General features: G+C 40.3%; 1 protein-coding gene across 1 annotated transcript in view; it reads right to left on the bottom strand.

The window, feature by feature from the left end:
- Positions 1–22428, bottom strand: part of ST8SIA4 (ST8 alpha-N-acetyl-neuraminide alpha-2,8-sialyltransferase 4) — a 107800-nt gene that overhangs the window by 64935 nt on the left and 20437 nt on the right. The window contains exon 3 of the mRNA XM_074994193.1: positions 16143–16400. Within this exon, the coding sequence (XP_074850294.1) occupies positions 16143–16400 (258 nt within the window). The remainder of the gene's footprint in view (positions 1–16142; positions 16401–22428) is intronic.

Below are 22428 nucleotides of genomic sequence, written 5' to 3'. Positions count from 1 at the left end.
GACTTCGAAGTAGCCGGGGTCCTTTCAAAAAGGAGCCCCGTCTGGATGAGCCGCGTCAATTTCGAAGTGCCGCGGCTGCACGCACGCTAATGAGGTGCTGAATATGTATTTCAGCACTTCATTAGTAAACTTCAAAATGGCCATTTGCATGGCCATTTCGAAGTTTTTGGCTAGTGTAGACGTAGCCACACAGTGGATCTCAGATGTTCTAGAACTAGCTGTCCGCCAAAGCATTTAATTTTGATCTCAAGAAATCTCTAAATCTTACCTGTTGTATGCAGTATTATAGCCACGTTAGTCCCAGGATATTAGGGAAAAAAGGGGGGTGAGATAATATCTTTTATTGGACCAACTTCTGTTGAGGAAAGAGATAAGCTTCTGTCTCTCATGAACAGAAGTTGAGCCAATAATGCATCTCACCTGTCTTGTCTCTTTAATATCCTGTTGTGACACTGACTAGCCTGTATGCGGGTGGCTGAAGCCACCCTTCTGATCTTCCTTCAAACTGCACATGGGACTGGGTGCCTTAAGTTAGGCTTCTAACCCCTGAGATCCCTAAACAGCTGCACTGATCGTCAAATCTGCTGAGTAGCTGCCAACATCAGCGGACATCAATGAATGCTAGGTGCTCACTGTACTGATGATTTTCACTGCTAATGAAAAAAAGTTTAAGTTGGCTCTATGGTGCTGATGGGGCCTGAGGCACAGCAGACATGCCAAGATATGGAAAAAAGTCTACCTGGAGAAATCCTGTGCTGGGTCAGAAACCCAAAAGGAAACATTCTGACTGAAATAAAGAAAGAATTTTCAGAACTAGTCTAACTCACACAAGGGGAGTCCAGCTGTCCCAGAGACCAGAAACAGAAGTGGTAGTAAGTCACTTCTGAGGGGCACAAAATGAAAAACAAACCACAGCAGACGAAAAGGTGACCTATTTTATGAGACTGTTTCATCTGACAAAAATAATTGGGAACATAATATAAGGTCAATCAGCTCATTAAGTATTTGTTGTCTAATGAAAAAGCAGTAACAGAAGCACTGAAACAGCAACAGAGAAAGTGTCAGCCAAAGGTGAAAAGTTGTGTTCAAATTGCTATCTATATTTATGATACTCTCTAAATAAATTTAAATTAAAAAAAAATTAAAAATGCAGCATAACTTGAGATTTTTATCCAAAGACAAAATAAAAGTCAAGTTCCACCCTAAATCTTGTGCTACTGAAATGTCTACACCAACATTTTTGTTAAGATACCAAAAGGAGAAAATAGAAGAGAAAGCTGGGCCGATGCCTAGGTAAACACTGAGTGAAGTGAGCAATATTACTCTAGACACGACTCTTCTCACTCACTGTTCAGATACTGTAATTAAAGCTCTTTTACTCCACAACATAACAATTTGCAGAAAGAGGACAGACAATGGGCTGAAGCATTTGCAGTAAATGAAGAGGAAAGGAGTTTTATTGAAATTGTGTGTCAGTCACATGATACCCTAAAGTGCAGTTCGGATCTGACTTGTGAGTTTATAAAATTGTCAGCTTCTCTCAGACCTCCTGCCTGTGTGATTCATTGTTGTAGCTGCATACTTGAGCAATAAAAAGAAATTTTCTACTATTTTCTTACCTTTTGTTCCTACCAAGTTAAGAAAAACTCAGCTGAATTTGATTCCTTGTGAATAAAAACAAAAGTTGTTTACTGAGTTCCAATTACTTACACCTGTCAAACGTCACGAAAGGCAAAAGGAATTCACAGGTTTCATTAAGGGCATGTCTACACTATAAACTGAAGGTGACCAACATTAGATCAACTTAACGGTTCATGTCAACACAGCCCTTCTTCTGTTTGTGTGCATTCCCACCAGGACAGGTCCCACCAACTGCAGAGGGGAAGCAAGGTGAAGCCCACCTTTCTCACAGGGAGAAAATGAACACAAAGCTCCCTGCAGGTTCTACCAGAGTCTGGTCAGCTACCCCATTCCTAGTAAAAAGTGGGGAGACAAAAAACCTGGTGTAAATTCCTCATTCCAGTCAGAGCTGGGTTACCTCTGCAGGGAGCTGTGTGCAGAGGTGAGAGCCCTGGCTCTCAACCCCTCAGCCAGGACTCTCACCTCTGCACACAGCTCCCTGCAGAGGTAACCCGGCTCTGACTGGAATGGGAAATTTGCACCAGGTTTTTTGGCTCCCCACTCCCTACTAGGAATGGGGTAGCTGACCAGACTCTGGTAGAACCTGCAGGGAGCTTTGTGTCTATTTTCTCCCTGTGAGGAACTAGGAGACGAGAGTCTGGTAGAATGGGTGGGCACTTGGCAGGGAGAGCTACACCCAGAGTCTAGTTTGCTGCCATATTCTAAACAGGGAGCTGAGAGCCTGGGCAAAAGCGCAGATTGGTGTGTGGAGTCAGAAGCCTGGGTGGAACCCAGCTAGGAGCAGCCTGGGCCAGGAACCTGGCTTGGAGAGGAGACTGAACAGCAGATAAGTGAGCACTGGAGAAAAGCCTCAGGGGAAGCACATTGTGGCTGCTCCCCACAGCTACAAGGGAGGGAGAGCAAAGGCACGCAGAGCCGCTTCCTCCTCCATCTCATGGGTGTCGCCAGATTAGGGAAGCAGAGAGTTTCTAGCGTATGTGTAGGGGTACTCCTTCACCCTAATTACTTAAGCAATGTAATCATACTCGTAATTATCTCAGGCAAGACACGTAACATCCCCCATCCCTCCTTCAGTCCTATGTACTTGATTCGCTAGTTTTTACTGCCCCCGCCTTTTTTTTTTCAGTCCTCTGTACTTATAGATGTCAGTCTGTACTGGAAATGCAATTGATCTGATGAAGTGGGTCTGTCCCACAAAAGCTCATCACCAAGTAAATCATTTTGTTATCCTGTTCTGTTACATCAACAACATTAAGGCCTAGGCCTCTCAGGGAGTTATGATCATGGGTAATAGGGCATTTACATCAATGGGAGCAGGGCCGTAGTGGTGTAAGATGCCTTATATTCATCTAAGGCTGAAGCGTAGACCAGGCCTAAGACAAAGAAATAATTAGTATGCAGAAATGGTGTGTTTGAAGATTGACAGGGAAATAAGATAAGGGTCTAAATTGTCTAATAAAACCTCTCCTACTGGTGATATGCAACAAAGAGTCATCTACTTCCTAGAAAGAAAGGACAGCAAAAATAGCAACTGCTGGATCCAGGAAGCATCTTTATACTTCTAAGCTGAGACTTTTGCATTTAAAAAAAAAAAAAAACACACACACACACACAAAATACCCTAAGAATTACCATGGGACCCCAAAATGGCATTTCAACCTACACAATTTTGACAGACAATCACACTTCAAGGAGAATTGTGCAATATGGAACATTAGCAGCGTGTGATGTTCAGTGGAGACAGAGAGGTTACATCTACACTACACTCCTCTTTCAAAAGAGGAAGCCAAATGAGGGAAATTGAAACTGCAAATGGAGTGCTGCTTTACGAATCTCATGCTTCCCTTGCATAATCTCGTCCGATCACTTTTACAGAAGAGATTTTTTCCAAAAAAGCAGTGTAGACAGGGTTCATAAAAGAAACACACAACCCTTTTCCAAAAGAATCCTGTAAAATTCATTTTTGGCAGGAATAAGGGTTATTCTTCCCAAATGAACCCCACCTACACTGTTTTTTTTTTCCTTCCCAAAAAAAGTCTTCCAAAAACACAATTGGACTAGATTATGCAAATGAAGTGAACATAAGGACATAAGAATGGCCATACTGGGTCAGACCAAAGGGCCATCTAGCCCAGTATCCTGTCTGCTGACAGTAGCCAATGCCAGGTGCCCCAGAGGAGGTGAACCAAAGACAATGATCAAGTGATTTGTCTCCTGCCATCCATCTCCCGCCTTCAACAAACGGCTAGGCACCATACCTTACCCCTTGCTAATAGCCACCTATGGACCTAACCTCCAAACATTTATCGAGCTCTCTTTTAAACTCTGTTAGAGTGTGAGATCTCTAAATCAGTGCTTCGTTTGCTTTTCCAATTTCCCTCATTTACATTCCTCTTTCAAAAGAGGAATGTAGCGTAGACATCACCATGGGGTACAATGTTGTTGCTGTTTCTTTTTGGCGAGGTCAGATATCTTTCCCTCATGTGGGGGTGGGGCAAATGACAGTATATAAAAAGGCAGGAGTTTGAGATTTAGAAGACAGAAGTAAGAAATGTTTCATATTGAAACAATATTGGAAAAAAAAATGTATTTCACCTGACCAGAAAACTCTGACGTACTAATTTAGGGAACCTCCTGGATTACTGAAGCAGTAATTGTTTCACAAAGACTGCAGAATTTTTGTTTGGGGAGATTTCCAGAAAACAATTGAATCTCTTGATTTTAACATGGAATTTGGCTTCTGTGTTGAGCTGAATTTTAGTCTTTATAGAATTCTATTGCTAAAATAGTTTTGCATTAGAAGATATATATATGGAAACCATAACTTGTCTTTGTTACAAGAGATGTGAGCAGTTTAACCATAAAGAGAAGGCTCTCTAAACTTTTAGGTATCACATCCAGTCATTCTATAAAGTCAAAAAATACAAGGACCAAGGCTCAAACATCTGCTGGCTGGTAAATATACTACTACATTAGTACGGAGGTATGAAAATGTACAGCAGGTCATTTTACTAAGATACTCCCTTTTTGTAACATTTAAAGGATTTCTCTGAAAACTGAGAAAGTCAGATTCCCTCCATCCTTCTGGGGCCACATCAATGCTGCACAGAACTGCCAGTGACTACAAAAACTTGCCCTGGGCACAGACAACATAGGATAGGCACTTAATCACCCCTCCTACACACATTAGCCCAGGCATGGAGGACATATTTGGGGCATGGCTAGGGACAAATCAGGAGCGGACCCATACTAGCACTCTGAAGGTTCTGGGCACCACTACAGCCTAGGCTGGGCTGCTATTACTTTGAACAGCTAGGGACTGTTAATTGACACTAGGGGCCATTTCACTTCTCTGATGCACAGCATACAATTAAACCTTAAGCATGAGGAAATGTTCTGTTTGGGGATTGTCATACATGTTAATCAGACTCATACAGGGTCAGTAATACATTCAGAAGCAAATTAAAAAAAGATAACCAATTTTTCCCCACCCACTTCTGTTGGGAAGGTCTCAAAACCACTGCTCTGCCCGCCCAAAAATCCCCCACCCTCACTCATAACCAGCCATTTCTGTACAAAACTCAATCGCAACCAAAAGGCTGAAGAAAGTGACTTTCCCTTCCTGCCTTTTTCAGCTGGCAGAATCGTGAATGATTTATTCATTTCAAATCACAGGTATTCAGTGATCATTTCAATGACTTAAATACATTTTTTTTTCCCACTTCATATTTCAACCTGAACAGCACTGAAGGAATGGGCCACTGCTTCTTGTTGTTCACTTCCCTGGGGTTTTTTAATTGACCCAAACATGTTACATTGAAATTGACTGAGATCAAATCTTCTCATATAGGACCACCACACAATTGTCAGACAGTAAAAATGTGGGCCCTGATACAACAAGAGGCTTGGCGCAGACCCTTCAGTCAAGGGTCTCAGGGTTCTGTCCACTCAGATCAACTTGCAAGAGTGGGGCTTTGATCTTTACCTACTCAAATCTGTCTTACAATGGCAACCTTACAAGTCAGAGGCTTCATATCCTACAGTACCCAGACACCAAGCTGGTTTTTAAGTTAGACAACTTATTTTTACAATACATTACTGTTGAGCATGAGAATCTGCAATTTTTCATCCAGTGAGCTATACTGTCTGTAGTAACATGAAGCCATTCTCTCCTGCTGTAACCTGACTTGTTCTGTCCCAGAAACACAAAATTTACACAAAAGACAGAACCTTGTGTGTGTTCTTGAGACAGATGTATTTTTGCTGACACACCATCAGTTTTGTGAAGCCAGGAGAAAGCTACTTCAGTTTGTTGGGATTTTTATTTTACAGAAGGAAGAAAGGGGTGGGGGGGGAGGAGGGAATTACCTCCTCATTCCCAGACTGCCCTGGATGCTGTCACACTTCTCTCCCTAGGGATGACATAGGTCTAGTTGGCAGTTAGGGAGGATTTATGAATGAGGGGAAGTAACTTAAAATTACGGGTGGTAAAAAACTAGCTGGCTTACTCAAAGAAGCTCATAAAAAAATCCATCAAACTTTTTGAGTTTAAAAAGTGTCGGTTTCCCCATCATCTGTCCCCATGTAAAAATGAAACTACCTCATGACTAAAACAAAGACATGAGTAAAAAGGACTTCACTAAGTACACAGTCAAAATGACAGATCTTAGTTCTAGGCTTCAGGGGCCAGGACTAAACATATTTCCTCAAATTACAGAATTTTTGTTCACAAATCTCTATCGTGAACCAACATAAAAATAGAAATCTGCTGTGGGTCTTTTGGGGGAAAACTGAAGTTGAACTACAAGTAAATGAGACTGAACTGGTGACAACAGTACTCCAGTGAAGCTATTTGTACAAGTATGACTAGGCAGAAAGTATACCATAATAAGAATTAACCACATGAAGATCCTGGGCAAACTAACAGAAGATCAATTATATTTGCAATAAATAGCTACCAGAAACTTTAAGATGTGTAAACTTTTTTCGAAGAAGTAAAATATGCCTACCATACTGCTTCAGAATGAGTGTTCCTCATACCCAGGTTGATGCTTTGTCAATCTCCAAATTTAGGAAATCATGATCTTCAAAAGGAGGGATACATATCTGGGAGTTGAAGACAGCCAGTCTATAGACTGGAAATACTTTGAATGCATATAGAAGCTATATGTCCCTACATCTCTAGCGATGTATCTACACACCCTTTCGGAAGAGGCATACAAATGAGGCTTGGATTTAAATGTCTCATGCCTCATTTGCATTTTCTCATCTGATCTGGCTTCCGGAAGAGCCATTTCTGGAAGCCAAAGCAGCTGTGTGGATAGATTCCTTCAAAAGGAAGCCCCCTTTTGAAAGCACACTTCTTCCTAGATGTTTTTTTTCCAGGAAGACAGATGCTTTCAAAAGGGGGGTTTACTTTCAAAGGAAACCCATCCACAGGGCTGCTTTGGTTTCTGGAAATGGCTCTTCTGGAAGCCAGATCACATGGGAATATGCAAATGAGAGATTTTAATGCAAGCCTCATTTGCATTTCCAGTTAGCATTTACGTGACCCTTCCAAAAGGGAGGATGCGTGTAGACACAGGATGTGTGTATGTTTGTTCATACATCTCACAAAACCTTACACACATGAACAGAGGAGGAGACCTTGACCTAAGTCTCTTTTTTCATCTCTTGTTCAGAGAGATGCATCATTTTCCTACATAAAAGGCAGTGGGACTAGTTGTATGAGTAAGGACTGCAGTAAGATACCTCAATCAATTCTGGTTCAAAATGTAACTTAAGATGTGACAGAAACCCGAAACCTATTAAATGTTTAGGTACTTGGAAAATTGTGAAGATTGTAAGAGTCAAGATCACAGGCTATAGTGAAAAAAATCCTCTTCGCTGCCTAGCCTACATCTGCATGGAACATCTTCTATCCAAGCTGATATACACTAAGCTTATGCATAACCACCATTGGTTTAGTACACATAAAGTAGTTGCCGTTATCTCAGATGTGAGTTCACAATAACTTACTTTCCCCACCAAACAAGATGGGAGCAGACAAGCTACAATTTCTTCCCAGAGTTAGTGTTAGAGCAGAGCAACAAATGTTGCCCCTTTCTCAAGGATAAGCCTAAATGCTTTATCTAGCCCAATGGTTCTAAATTATGGCTTGCAACCCAGTATTGGTTCATGGACTGTCAGGCACTGCTTCACCCGACTGTAGGGTGATGAAATGACCAGTAGGGGTGCTAAGGCAGGCTTCCTGCCTATCCTGGCAGCACAGACTGTACTGTAACCCAGAAGCAGCCAACATCAGGTCTGTCCCCTAGGCAGGGGCTCCCCACAGTGCCTCTACCTTACAAACCACCACTGCACTCCCCTTGGCCAATTCCTGGGGAAGGGCGGTACCTGCAGGTCACAGCAGCACACAGAGCTGCTGGCGTCACTTCACCTAGGAAGCAAACCTGCTGCTGAACATTTCTTGGGCACAATGGCCTTCAATGCCAAGTCAGGCAGGAAACCAGTCTTAGCTTGCCTGCTGAATTGCTAACTGGGGGAAGTTAGCTCGCTGGAGGCAAACCCACCCTTCAACCCCAAGCTCAATCCCCTTCCCCAATCCTGGGTCCCTATCCCAAACCTAGAACCTTCTCCTGCACCCCAGCTCCTCATACACAGCCCTACTCCTCCTAGAGCCTCCACTCTAGTGAAAGAAAAATATATATATATATAATTACGTTGTGTTATGGGCATCAATCTTCTTCAATTAGGTTGTGACAAAAAAAAAAAAAGTTTGTAGACCACTGATACAGCTCATACCTGATAATAATTATATCCAGATTCTTAGTGGAGAAAAAAGTGCTACTCAGCGTCAGTAAATCCAGCAGAATCTGATCCTTAGTTTATGGTGGTAATGCAAAATATCTGCAACTCTCCCTCACAAGGTTTTCTAAGATCTTACCTAAGCTGTTTTTCCTTAAAAATTTGGCACTCTTAAAATTCTGAACCTAAAAGGTAAACTGAACTCTCTTGTGTACTCATGAAATAATGCAGGGTTATGTGAAAATTGTGGCTCTTATATTTGACACCTGGAATATTATAATTATCTTATAACACATGCCAAAGAATAAGCAATTTTACGTATTTAAAGAACGGTCTTAAAACCAGGATATAGCCAAAAACAAAAACAAAAAAACCAATGCCATGTCTTGGCCCTACTCGTGTTAACGCTATACTCTTTAGAGGATTATGACATCGCTAGCATAGTTTGTGCAGGAAAAACCTCAGACAGTGAGAGCTAATTGGGGCACGTTAAAAAGGTTAAATTCATCTCATCTCACTCTCGTTATTTGGAGGCATTCAACACATGTAGTCCCATGACTATTGTATGTTTGGTTGTTTAAGTGCTTGCAACTTATCTCTAAAGTATAATAGTACTATGCAGACAAAGAAAAGGAAAGACAAAGGTAAAGGAAACCAAAGAGAAACAAGTCCTTGGAGTTGCAGATCTATTTACTGCACGTGTATTTTTTTTCTCCTCCTGTCAGCAATAACACTAGAAAATGTTTAGAACTTCCGCCATGGACGAACAAGCCTGCAACCTTTTAATCTTAGACCTAAGCACCATGTTGTATCTGTCTGATTCAACAGCTAGAGAACTGAAGAACAGCAACAAGTAGAGACAGGCCATTTCTCAGCAGCCTGCAAGCTATCAGTGTATTATCTTATTTTTTACAGCACCGATTCCTTTCAAAGAGTGACAGGTGTTCTTAGAGTTAAGGAACACTTTCATGGTATCATACAGAAGTGCTACATGCTATGATTTATCATGTCAGTATTGTGGATGTAGGGAAGCAGTGTTCACTTACCTGGACACACTAAAAGATGACAAGCATCGGAAGAGAAAACAATTTGCAATCAGCACCATTTTAAGAGAACAGAGGCCTGATTCTCCTCTCTGACCACATAAACCCAACAGGATCAGACCTTCCGATGCTTAAGCTAAAATAGCTTTGCTGAACTCCACCGAACCAAGTCATTTGACATCAGGAAAATATCTGGCCCCTTGATATTAGAAGGAATTATTATGGATTTACACTGCCGTGTGAAGAGAATCAAGTCCCATGTGAGCAGAGTTATGATTCTTCCTCCAAAATAGCTGCTTAAGATGTTCACTAAATATGGCAGAAACAGAAAGTTACACTTACAAAGCACATTACTACATTTGCAAAACAGTGCATGCTTACACGTGCATTTTTAGCGCTCTGTAAAGAACAGTGATAATTGCATTCTTGCAACTGTATAATTTACTGGCACAACTACCTGTTTGTTCCCATGTGTGCATACAAATGTTAGGTACCTACTTTAAAAAGTCTGGATTCATACATATTCTAAAAAAAATCCCACAAAACTAGTGATTCTCTCCTTTAACTACCTCCATGCTCCAAGCAACTGCGCTAGGTCGGACATGATCAGTATACTACAACTAATGTCTCACAGAGAGGAGGCCAGTTAACTACCTTGGATGATCACCTTCGAAATAAGACCCTAACATTTAAATGAGCTACATACTGAATGCTGCCTTCTACCCTCAATAATGCTTTTACAGCATTCAAGACCTAATATTTTCAGGTTACCTTTAATGTAGTACCCAGTTCCAACAAACTATAATGCAAGATTGCTGATTTATTGTATCAAAATCCAAATATGGATATGGCCTTATTTTCACTAACAATGACACTAATTTTATTGGCAATGTGATCAGAATACCCCTTTTCTAATCAATCACACATACTTTATGTATTTACTTCAATCTCTCTCTTAAAATTCAAATACAGTACAGGTTGAACCTCTCCAGTCCAACACACTCATCTGGCAACATCCATAATCTCGCATGAATTTGGCTGGTCAGACAACCACTTATCATGAGTGTGGCCAAATTTCCAATGATCCCATAAAGTTTATTTACAGTCACCAGTCCTGGCTCTCAGTATTCTGTGCTCTCATTTCATCGTATTTACCCTTAAGTGTCTTTTAAGAGGCCAGTAAGCAGTGGAAGTATTGGTAATGTGCTAGACAATATTGACCTCTTGTGGTCCAGCAAATACAATCGTTCAGCACCGGTCATGTCCTGAGGGTGCTGGACTAGAGAGGTTAAACCTGCTTACCAAAATGGATAATTATATGTTCACTAAAATGATAAGCATATGCCTAAAATCATTTGCTCATACTGCACAAAACACATTATAATCTACAGCTTTCTTCATTAGTTTGTATGCCCAACAGTGGGCCTAACGTAGCTGTATGTTATACAACTACTCTTTTCAAAATAGGCAAAATGTGAGGAATAAGAAGTATATATTTTTAGAAATTCTAACCAAATGCAAAGAAATCAGCAACACCATAATGGAGTTTATTTCTGAGCCCTTACAGCATAAAGGGAGCATGAAGTGTTGCATAATCTCCTCCTTCCACAAAAAAGATTGTCCTCGCTTCCCCCATAATCCCTAAAGGACTTCTTCATTACATACAAAGGCTTTTCTCTGCTTAAACTAATATACTTGAGCATGTTCTAGGCACTCCTGACAAGTGCTAAGGTCTGAGCTCTGAATGAAACACCATATTCTACACATACTCCAAAGTCACACATACGCTTCCTCGCTTCTTATTTACAAGCACTCCTGAGTAACCTGACCATATTCTGGAATACTGGGATATTATTATGGCTAGTCCCTCTCATGTGAGGGGATTTCACTGAAGTGACACATATGCTTCCATTCTAAAAAGAGTAGAATCGCAGACTTTGCTGCTTGATTTTTAATATTGAGCTTTATCATTTTCTTTTGCTTCACAGGCTAATTTCTATAGCATGCATGTGCAAACGTTTAAGCTATCTTTATTCCACAGGACAAAAAAGCAGTCATGTAGCACTTGAAAGACTTACAAAATAATTTATTAGATGATGAGCTTTCATGGCACAGATCCACTTCTTCAGACTACCGCCATACCAGAACAGAGAGACTCTATATATAAAGCACAGAGGCCCAAAAACCGTTATCAAGGTTGGCAAATCAGAAGAGCAGAGGGACAGCAGTCGGGGCATAGGATGGGGAAGTTAAGAGTTAGATAAAATATCAAACAGTAACAGAGAAGAAGCCGTGCTAGTCTATACACTATCAAAACAAAAAGCAGTCAAGTAGCACTTTAAAGACTAGCAAAATAGTTTATTAGGTGAGCTTTCGTGGGAGAGACCCACTTCTTCAGACCATAGCCAGACCAGAACAGGCTCAATATTTAAGGCACAGAGAACCTTAAATATTGAGTCTGTTCTGGTCTGGCTATGGTCTGAAGAAGTGGGTCTCTTCCACGAAAGCTCACCTAATAAACTATTTTGCTAGTCTTTAAAGTGCTACTTGACTACTTTTTTGTTTTGAAAAAATATCACAGTATGTAAAAGAGACTCCTTATAATGGGTCAGTTAATTGCTGTCCCTGTTCAAACCAAGTGTTAATGTGTTGAATTTGAATATGAATGTTAGTTCTGAGCATTCCCTCTGTAGACGGTTGTTAAAGTCCCTCTTCAGTGGAGCACCAAAAAACTTTCAGATCTTTAACAGAATGGCCCACTCCATTAAAGTGCTGGCTGACAGGTTTGTGTATCTGAAGATTTTTGGTGTCTGTTCTATGTCCTTTCATTCTTTGTTGAAGGCGTGTTTGCAGTCTGTCCTATATACATGGTGCGCGGGCATTGTTGGAACATGATGGCATATATGATGTTACTTGAGGAACAGGAGAATGTGCCTGTGGTTCTGTAATTAACGCGATTAGATCCAGTGATGTTATCTCCAGAATAGATATGTGGACAAAGTTGGCAAGGAGGTTTGTTGCAAGGAGAAGTTCCAGGATTAGTAGTATTGAGGTATAGCCTGTAGTTGCTTATGAGAATGCTCATAAGGTTGAGGGGTTGTTTACAGAAAAAGAACAGGCCCGTCACCTAGGGCCTTCTAGAGTGTGGCATCATGATTTAGGATAGCTTGTACATCTTAAATGAGGAGTTGCAGTGGTTTGAGTTGGGGCTGTAGGTAATGATGAGTGGTGTTCTGTTATTGGCTTTTTTGAGCCTATATTGGAGTAGTTGGTTTCTGGGTACACATCTGGCCTTGTTGATTTGTTTTCTTCCACTTCTCCCAGTGGGTAATTCAGATTTATAAGTGTTTGGTGATCTTGTAGTTTTCAGTCTCATCAGTAGGATCAGAGCAGATGTGATTGTACTTCAGGGCTTGACAGTAAACTATGAATCATGTGGTGTGTGCAGAATGGAAGCTAGAAGCATGTAAATAAGTGTAGCGATCAGTGGGTTTCCAGTAGTGAGCGGTATTGATCTGACCATCAGTGATTTGTACTGTAGTCTCCAGGAAATTATCTCGTGTGGAGTGGTCAAGGCTGAAGTTGATGGTGGCGTGCAGATTCTTTGGGTCTCTGTGGAATTCTTCTAGAGTCTCCCTAACATGGGTCCAAATGATAAAGATGTCATCAACGTATCATAAGTAAAGAAGGGGTAATAGGGGACGAGAGCTGAGGAATCATTGTTCCAAGTCAGCCATAAATATATTAGCATACTGTGGGGCCATGTAGGTGCCCATAGCAGTGCCACTAAACTGGAGATATAAATTGTCTCCGAATCGGAAAGAATTGTGGGTGAGAACAAAGTTAGAAGTCAGACACCAGAATAGCTGTTGTAACATCAAGGATGATATTCCTAATTGCTTCTAGTCCATCTTCATGTGGACTGTTCATGTACAGAGCCTCTACATCCATGGTGGCAAGGATGCCATTCACAGGAAGTTTTCTGATGTTCTGTAATTTCCTTAGGAAGTCAGTGGTATCTCGAAGATAGCTGGGAGTGTTGGTGGCATAGGGTTTGAGGAGGGAGTCTACATAACTGGATAGACTGTTAGTAAAGGTGCCAATACCTGAAATGATAGGGCACCTGGGGTTTCCAGTTTTGTGGATTTTGGGAAGTAAATATAATAATCCACAACAGGGCTCAGAAGGTGTGTCGGAGTGAATAAGGTCCGGAGTAGAAATTACATAGTTACTTAATAGATGGTGTAGTTTCTTTTGGAATTCCAAAGTGGGATCAGAGGAGAGAGGTGTGTAAAATACAGTGTTGGAGAGTTGTCTGGCTGCCTCCTATTGATAGTCTGACTTATTTACGGTAACAGCACCCCCTTTGTCAGCTGGTTTGATTACAATTTCTGGGTTATTTTTGAGACTCTGGACAGCATAGCATTCATTATTCCACAAGGCTCAATTTCTTTGTTAGTTGAAAATTCCATTTATTTGGTCTCATCTTCTAGTTTTACCACTAGCTAAGAAGAATTTTGAGGATGAGCAGAAGAGGCCTGAACAATGAGATCTTTTGACTTCAAATAGGAATTACGCACATTACAGTTAAACATATGCTTAGGTACTTTGCTAAATCCAAGCTTTTTGAGGGACAATCATGAGTTTCCCTTCATATAGAAAAACATCCTGCAGAACATCTGGCATATCATTATAGAGCTTGTCAAGTCAAACACATGAAACCTGCAAAAGGGTATAACAAAACCCTAAGCTAAGTGCAGTTAGGCAATGGACAGTTGACAATGAAGTCTCTTGGTACAAGTAGGCTAACTGGCGAACTTGGTAGAGTCAAAGCGTTTTCAGTACAAGAGGAACATGAGTGAAAAGAGCAGCATGTTACTCTAACTCGAAAAACTCCAAAAAAATAAATAAATAAAATCTCTCTCTTATATGTAGGTACAATGGCTGGATCATTTGTGGTAGGAAAGTGCAGAGGGAAAGGTGGAAAGTAAAGCAAGACAGAATGGTTTCCAACTCTTCATTCTTTTCTTGCCTCTCTCTTCCAAGCTTTCTGCAGAGTCATGGTCCAAAATAAAAGTCAGGTCCTACAGGTAGTAAGGTGCAGAAACAACTGAGATGTTTGTGGATTTTAGCTTATATATAGCATATTTTCCATATCAGAGTCCAAAGAATTTGCTCCCATTTTTATTAGCATCTTTGAAAAAGTGCTCTTTTGCAGGTTAATCCAATTGATCATAAAATGGGATAACTAGTTGTGATCAGGTGCATAATGATGAAATGTATTTCAAAACTGCCCAACATATTAATGAAGTTTTCTTAGGTCTTGTTGGAAAAACTTGCTGTCTCTCTCTACTCAAGCCTAAAATCATGCTTTTGAATAAAACACCATTCAATAATTCCTGCAACTGCTACTGTTAGAAAAGGGATATTATATTTTTAATATGTATATCAAAGCTGCCTAAGGGAGTTTGATGTCCAGCTTCCACTAAAACCTGTGAAGATCGCAGCATTAACATTGCAAAAATATATATTTTCCTTTTGCAGACCCCATCCTGTTTCTTTGACCACCAACTTTGAAAAGACAGGATTAAAAAAAAAATACACATGAATAGGAGCAGAGATATGTGCTAGCACTTTTTATATAATAATTCCCTATCGCCATAATTTCACCTCCTTGGTCCTTATCAGAGACTTTGCCTAAAAAGTATAGGCTTTGATTTTTGTCTAAATGTATGTATGTCATAACTTGCTAAATGGAGCCAGTAATTGATTTGCCATTGGTCTATGAAGTCCTAAACCAAAATTTTGTTGCCGTTCTGTAGACACTCAACACCTTATATGAATTTTTTGGTACACGCTGTGGCAACATTTTCAGTGCAACTTGAAGCAAATTAGAAATGTGAGTTCTAGCTACCTTCCTAGAAGCCATCTGGCTCAATTCCAATGCATCACAATGAAATTTTGGCCACCTACTGTATATACACTGTATAAGCATTACCATCTAGCATCCCCAGGGATAATAAAATGTGTCATATAGTCAAGATGGGGCTGTTATCCAGCCCTGCTCTGCCCTCCCATGGCCCCCACCATCTGGGCAGCAGGCAGCCAATCCCACTCCGACGGCCCCGGACAGTCGGCCAGCTTGCAGAATGCCAGTTAACCAAATCTGGTTACTGTAAAATAATTCAGTAGTTTACTGCCAGGCCACGTCTACTTACCAAGAGATAGGAAAACATATTTTGGAAAAAGAAAATGTTCCTGTAAATAGAAAACAACTCTAGTATCAGAACAATGCTTTTATCTGGAACAAATAACATCACCTGTGTGGAAAATATTGTCACCTGTGTGATGCCTAAATTTCAATACATTTTTAGTGTAGAAAAACCAAAATGACTTCATATTCAAAATGAGAGGTAGGCACACTTGGAGTGTGCCTACCTCTCATTTTGAATATGAAGTCATTTTGGTTTTTCTACACTAAAAATGTATTGAAATTTAGGCATCACACAGGTGACAATATCACTTCAGATAAATTACTCAATAATTCAAATAATCCTGAAATTGATCTCCCAGGCTGAAGCTTGCCTGCCTACTTCTCATCCCAAATGACAGAAAGCAGGTTATAATCCTGAGCTGTAGATGAAAGCTCACCTTATTACAAAGTCATGGCTGTCAATCTCCTTGCCACATTCACTGTCCAGGAGGATGCCAGAATTACCCACAACTGCACATGTTTTAAACCGTCGGTTCTTCATTGGTGAAACTTCAGGAAGGAGGCTATGCAAATCCTGAGAAATGTTCAGGGTGCGACGTCTGTCTAGCACATAGTGAATTACGTCTCCTGGCTTGAAGCTGCTTTTAACCACTGACACATCTCTTTCAGCATCCAAAAATCGAAGAATATTCTTCCTATTTGGAAAAATGGATAGGTAGTATTCATTCCTCACCATTAGTCCACCTGCTAGAAATATGGTATACAAAAAACACACCACAACACAAAACAGTGTGAAGTTTCAGATTTTCATTCCCATAATATCAAAGAAGGCCATTTCAGGTGCTATTAAGTTACGTTAGGACTCATTAGAAACCTTTCTGGTCTTCATTAAAAAAATTAAATGTGACAAGCAATTAGTCAGAGACAGGGTCTAATCCCACTAGACATTAAAGTATTAAGTGACCATGAATTCAAGGCTCAAAGGTTGGACAGAGCATGCTCTTGGTAGCTGTTTTTGAAAAACTATCTGGCATATGAGTTAATGCACAGATTTCAAAATAAACTGCGTCATATCATAGTGACAGAGGTACCTGTGTTAGTCTGTATTCTATCAAAACAAAAAAGCAGTCATGTAGCACTTTAACATGTGATTTGAACAGGGACAGCAAGTAATGTGTTGAATTTGAATATGAATGTTAGTTCTGAGCATTCCCTCTGTAGACAGTTGCTAAAGTCCCTTTTCAGTAGAACAAACTTTCAGGTCTTTAACAGAATGGCCCACTCCATTAACGGGCTGACTGGCAGGTTTCTGTATTTGGAGATTTTTGATGTCTGTTCTTCATTGAAGATTGTTTGCAGTCTGTCCTATATACACATGGAACGTAGGCATTCTTGGCACATAATGGCATGTATGATGTTAGCTGAGAATCAGAAGAATGTGCCCGTGATTCTGAATGGACATAGAACCAACACCAAAAATCTCCAAATACACAAACCTGTCAGCCAGCACTTTAAAGGAGTGGGCCATTCTTTTAAAAACCTAAGAGTTTGTGTTCTACTGAAAAAGGACTTGAACAACCATCTATAGAGGAAATGCTCAGAGCTAACATTCACATTCAAATTTGACACATTAAACACATGGTTTGACCAGGGATAGCAATCGTAAGGACTTTTTTGACATACTTTGATATTTTATCTAACTCTTAACTTCCCCACTCCATACCCCGCCTGCCGTCCCTCTGCTCTTCTGATTTGTCAACCTTGATAACAATATTTGGACCTCTCTGGTTCATATATAGAGTCTGTTCCAGTAAGGCTATGATCAAAGCAGTGGGTCTGTCCCATGAAAGCTCATCACCTAATAAGTTATGTTGTTAGTCTTTAGAGCGCTACATGACTGCTTTTTTGTTTTGCATCATTTCATATTATTAATAACCTAAGTTAAAAGATATTTACAAGGATTTCAATGAAGCCCTCTTGTGTCAAACAAACCAAAACAAGGAATGAATCAGCAAGACTCTCAGTCTTGGTCGAGTCATCAGGCTGGCAGCTAAATACAACATTTCTTAAACGTGTACACCAAGCACTTCTGGCATGGAAATTAGCAGGAGATAAGACACTGGGGAATCCAGACTATTTTAAAAAAAAGCAGATCATTATCACGTTGGAACTGCACTTTTGAGAGATTTGCAATTCCTCTCATCCCCATGTCCTCCAGTTTTAAACACCAACTTGGTATAATTATTATACAGTGTGCTTTCACACAAAGTACATAATTCATTAGAATTTAGCTCTTGTCCACACACACAAGTTGCAGCACTAACGTAAATCAGTTTAAAGCCAATTTAAGCCTCACCTACACAAACATGCTGTGTTTTAATAAAGTAAGTTCCGTAAAGTAGGTAAACCCTAGTGTAGACACTAATTTTGGCTTAATATTGGCTTATCTTAAATCAGTTACGAAAAGGTATAGAGGTATCAAATCAAACTACTATTAAACCAAATTAAGAGTACCTTTCTGCGTACACTAAAAATTTTAATCAGATTCTGTCAATTTGGCTTGTATGCCTCTCAACCAAACAGCCATGTTTAAACCAACCTAAAAGTGTCCGCAACCAAAAGTTACAGCAGTTTAGTTACATCAGTTTAAAAAAATCACATCTGTAATTTAACCAGTGCAAGTGTACATGTGGATTGGGCCTCACTAAACAATTCTCTGAATGCACAAGTTGGAAAAAATGTGGTCCAGTCAGAGCCCAGTTGTACAAATATCAGCTATATGATACACGTTTAAGTCCATCTCTATGCAACTAACAGTATTCAATTAACATTAACAAAAGTTTGTTAATGGGACCACTGTACATATGTGAAGTTAAAAAGGTATTCAATAGGATAGAATGTGGAAGTGATGTTAGAACTACACAGAGAGATCCTAACCTGGCAAAGACATTAACCTAACTCTGTAGAAAGGTTTAGGGGAACCTGCTCATTATGCATGCGCCATCTGGAAAGCAGAAGAGGGTTCCTAATTTTAAAATTGATTATGGAAGTAGATTTAGTTAAAGCATGTTTGTTACCAATTAATTGGTGCTCTTCCTGAAAAGTGTTGTTCCTCGCATTGGTTCTGCAACCCTAACAGGAGAAAAAACCTAAAATGTGTTTTGTCAGTCAGATCACCAGATTAGGATTTTTGAGTAAGAAAAAAGCTATTTTAACATAGCGGCTTTAAGGACTCTGCATTGCTAATCCTCAGAATAGAATCAATAATTTCCAGGAAATTCATCCTGCTGTTTTAACTGCTTTTCAAGCTATTTAGAAGTAGCTACTGGCAAATGAAATGCGGAAAATATTCTCCAAAGATGAAGGGACCAAAAAAAGAAAAAAAATCCCCACAGCAACATCATGTAGACCAGTCAGCTACCCTGTGTATTGCCTCAAGACGAAAGAGAACAGCTGACAATGAAACTATTTAAGAATATTTGTTACAATGGAATTTATCTTAAAAGCCTAAAGGGAAATGAAACATGGTAAGATTTTGCTTCTAATGTTGTCCCACATTTTAAACCTAACTAAAACAGAGAGAAAACCTTTTAGTTTCTATTTTAGGGCTCTTGTGTCTGCATGAAGTAGCATTCAGAGCAAGGACAACTGACAATGTAGCATGCACAAGGGACTGAGAATAATGAAGCAGAGTGGGAGATATTAAAACTTTCAATGCCTTAAGCTTTTGGTAAATGGCAAGAATAGGGCTTGCCTTTTTTGCAGGGTGGTAAAACAAGATGAAGACTGTCATCAGCTGTGGGTGTAACAGACTTACAAACCCTGTGGGTTTGACACACTGAGTTTTGGGGGCAACTACAATACAGATATAAAATGTCTAGAAAGTGAAAAAGAATGAAAGAAGAAAAATATTGGTGTATGTAACATTCAAAGCCTGGTAAAAGTTTTAATTACATGTGAATGCAGCTTTCAGAGCTGGGGCTTTTTAAAGGAGACGAATACAACTAGAAGGATGGTGGCCACAATGGAAAACCTCAATGATTAGGTGAAAATGTCAAAAAGATTCCTGGGGACTCAAGTGAAGTAAGAATCCAAAGCAAAGGGGGATCAGGAGTATTTCTTTCAATACCCTGGCTACCCTCTCAATATCTAGCAGGCACCTACCTATTGTTTGCTAACAAATGCAGCTACAGTTGCACATAAACTGGATTTCTCATGTACTGTTAAAACAAAGAGACATAATACAGGCAAATAAGTGGGGAATAGCTTTCTATCTCAGCTAACATGAAAGAAATTAGATATAAATGGCTGTAGCATGAGATGTGACTTGTATTTCTTAGTTTGAATATGGATAAATTCAGAGCCTAAACTCATTAATTATCTTATTATTTTTTAATCCATGAAAATCCAGATACAGTTCCCATTAAAGTTCATGGAAGTCTTGCATACATGTGCATGGAAATAATTTAAATAAAATGTGATTCACAATTTACAAAATACCATGGTTTAGTTTATAAGACATCTCAGTTCTTGACATGATCATTTGTTGGAAACTGAAATTGGAACTTCATATCAAAATTCTCAGCATAATGGCACATTAATAAACCATAAGCAATTATTAGCAATGACAAGTATAGCTTTCTGGGACATCTTCTATGTGCTCCTTTTAAATAATAAATAGCATTTTTCTCTTAATATGTATTCTGATCTTTGTCCTGATAAATGACAGTATTCACACTGTGCCATAGTACCAGGGAGATTTGTGTAGACAGAAGAAAAGTCAGATGGATGAAGTGTTTGCAATTAAAAGCTCTGCATTAATTTGTTGTCCACTAAACATTGGTCAATTTTCTTGATTGAGCTCCCAACTGAAAATTTCCCAGAAAGAGGCACTGAAGCCACATGCTTTCACCCATCTCCCTAGAAGGGTCACCTCCTCAGGCCAGCTAGACTGGAAGTTCTAGTTTGCAGAAGAAACTAAGGGTTATCCTCCAGTTGTCTCTAGCACATACTACTACTACTACTAAGGAGCTTGCAAAAGAGCACCATAAATATCTAGGAAGCTAGACAAATCCCAGAAACACTGTAGTGTTAAGCTCTTACTTTTACTTAAGAACCCCATATAGAATTAAATTAAATCAGAGGAGGAAATGCAGGCAGAAGACCAGCAGCAGAGCAGGGGCTATCCTGTTTATTGTGTCGAGTATAATATGTATGATTACCTACCCTGTGGGCGGGTGGCTTATGTATGCACTCCATGCAAGGAGCTCCTGGCCCTCAGAGACCAAGTGTGGGCTTTGGAGACCAGGGTGGCTGAACTGGAGGAGCTAAGGGAGGCAGAGAGCTATGTTGATGAGGCTTTCTGGGACGTAGTAGGGCTGTCCCACCTCCAATCTGACAGCCTCGATGCTGTTAAGGAGGATGAAAGGCTCAGGGAAGGAGAGCAGTCAATGGGGGCAGAGGGAAAACATCCCATAGTTGGGACCCTCCTTCCAGAGGGTGCTATGATATCCTCTCACGCACAGGATACCTCTCCGGGGGGAGGGAACGCCAGTTGTTAGGAAGAGGCAGGTGTTAGTAATGGGTGATTCGATCGTTAGAAATATAGATAGTTGGGTTTGTGATGACCGGGAGAACCGTATGGTGACTTGCCTGCCTGGCGCGAAGGTTGCGGATCTTTTGAGGCATCTAGACAGACTTATATGCAGTAGTGGGGGGGAGCCAGTGGCTGTGGTACATGTAGGTGCTAATGACATAGGGAAAGGTCGGAGAGATGTCCTGGAGGCAAAATTTAGGTTGCTAGGAAGGAGACTGAAATCCAGGACCTCTATGATGGCATTCTCGGAAATGCTTCCAGTTCCACGTGCAGGGCCAGGTAGGCAGGCAGAACTTCCGAGTCTCAATGCGTGGATGAGACGATGGTGTAGGGAAGAAGGGTTTAGATTTATTAGGAACTAGGAACACTTTTGGGGTAGGGGGAGCCTATACAGGAAGGATGGGCTCCACCTAAACCAAGGTGGATCCAGGCTGCTGGCATTAAACATTAAAAAGGTCATAGAGCAGTGTTTAAACTAAGAGATAGGGGAAAGCCGATTGGTGCGGAGAAGCACGTGGATCGGACGGAGACTTCTCTTAGGCGAGACTCTATTGATAGAGATTCTCTACAATTCAGTCAGAAACAGAAGAAGGGAGATGATAGAGTATGGGCCAGATCAGATGAGAAAAAAAAAAAATCACATGTAAAAGAATTCAATACATCAGGGAAGGGCAGGCATATGAATAGTGGTAGTTTTTTTAAAGTGCTTTTACACAAATGCTAGAAGTCTGTCTAATAAGATGGGTGAATTAGAGTACTTCATATCAAAGGAGGAGATTGACATAATAGGCATCATGGAAACCTGGTGGAATAAGGACAATCAGTGGGACACTATCACACTGGGATATAAAATATATCGGAAGGACAGAATGGGTTGAGCAGGTGGCGGAGTGGTACTGTCTGTGAAAGATAATATAGAATCAAATGAAATAAAAATCCTAAATGAATCAAAATGTTCCATAGAACCACTATGGATAGCAATTCCTTCCTCGGATGGGAACATAGCACCAGGGATATATTATCGACCACCTGACCAGGACAGTGATAGTGATGCTGAAATGCTAGGGGAGATTGGAGAGGCTATCAAAATAAATAACTCACTAATAATGGGGGATTTCAATTATCCC

The sequence above is a fragment of the Carettochelys insculpta genome, chromosome 5 (assembly GCF_033958435.1).
Source record: "Carettochelys insculpta isolate YL-2023 chromosome 5, ASM3395843v1, whole genome shotgun sequence".
Lineage (NCBI taxonomy): Eukaryota > Metazoa > Chordata > Testudines > Carettochelyidae > Carettochelys > Carettochelys insculpta.
This window is presented reverse-complemented; position numbering and strand designations above follow the sequence as displayed.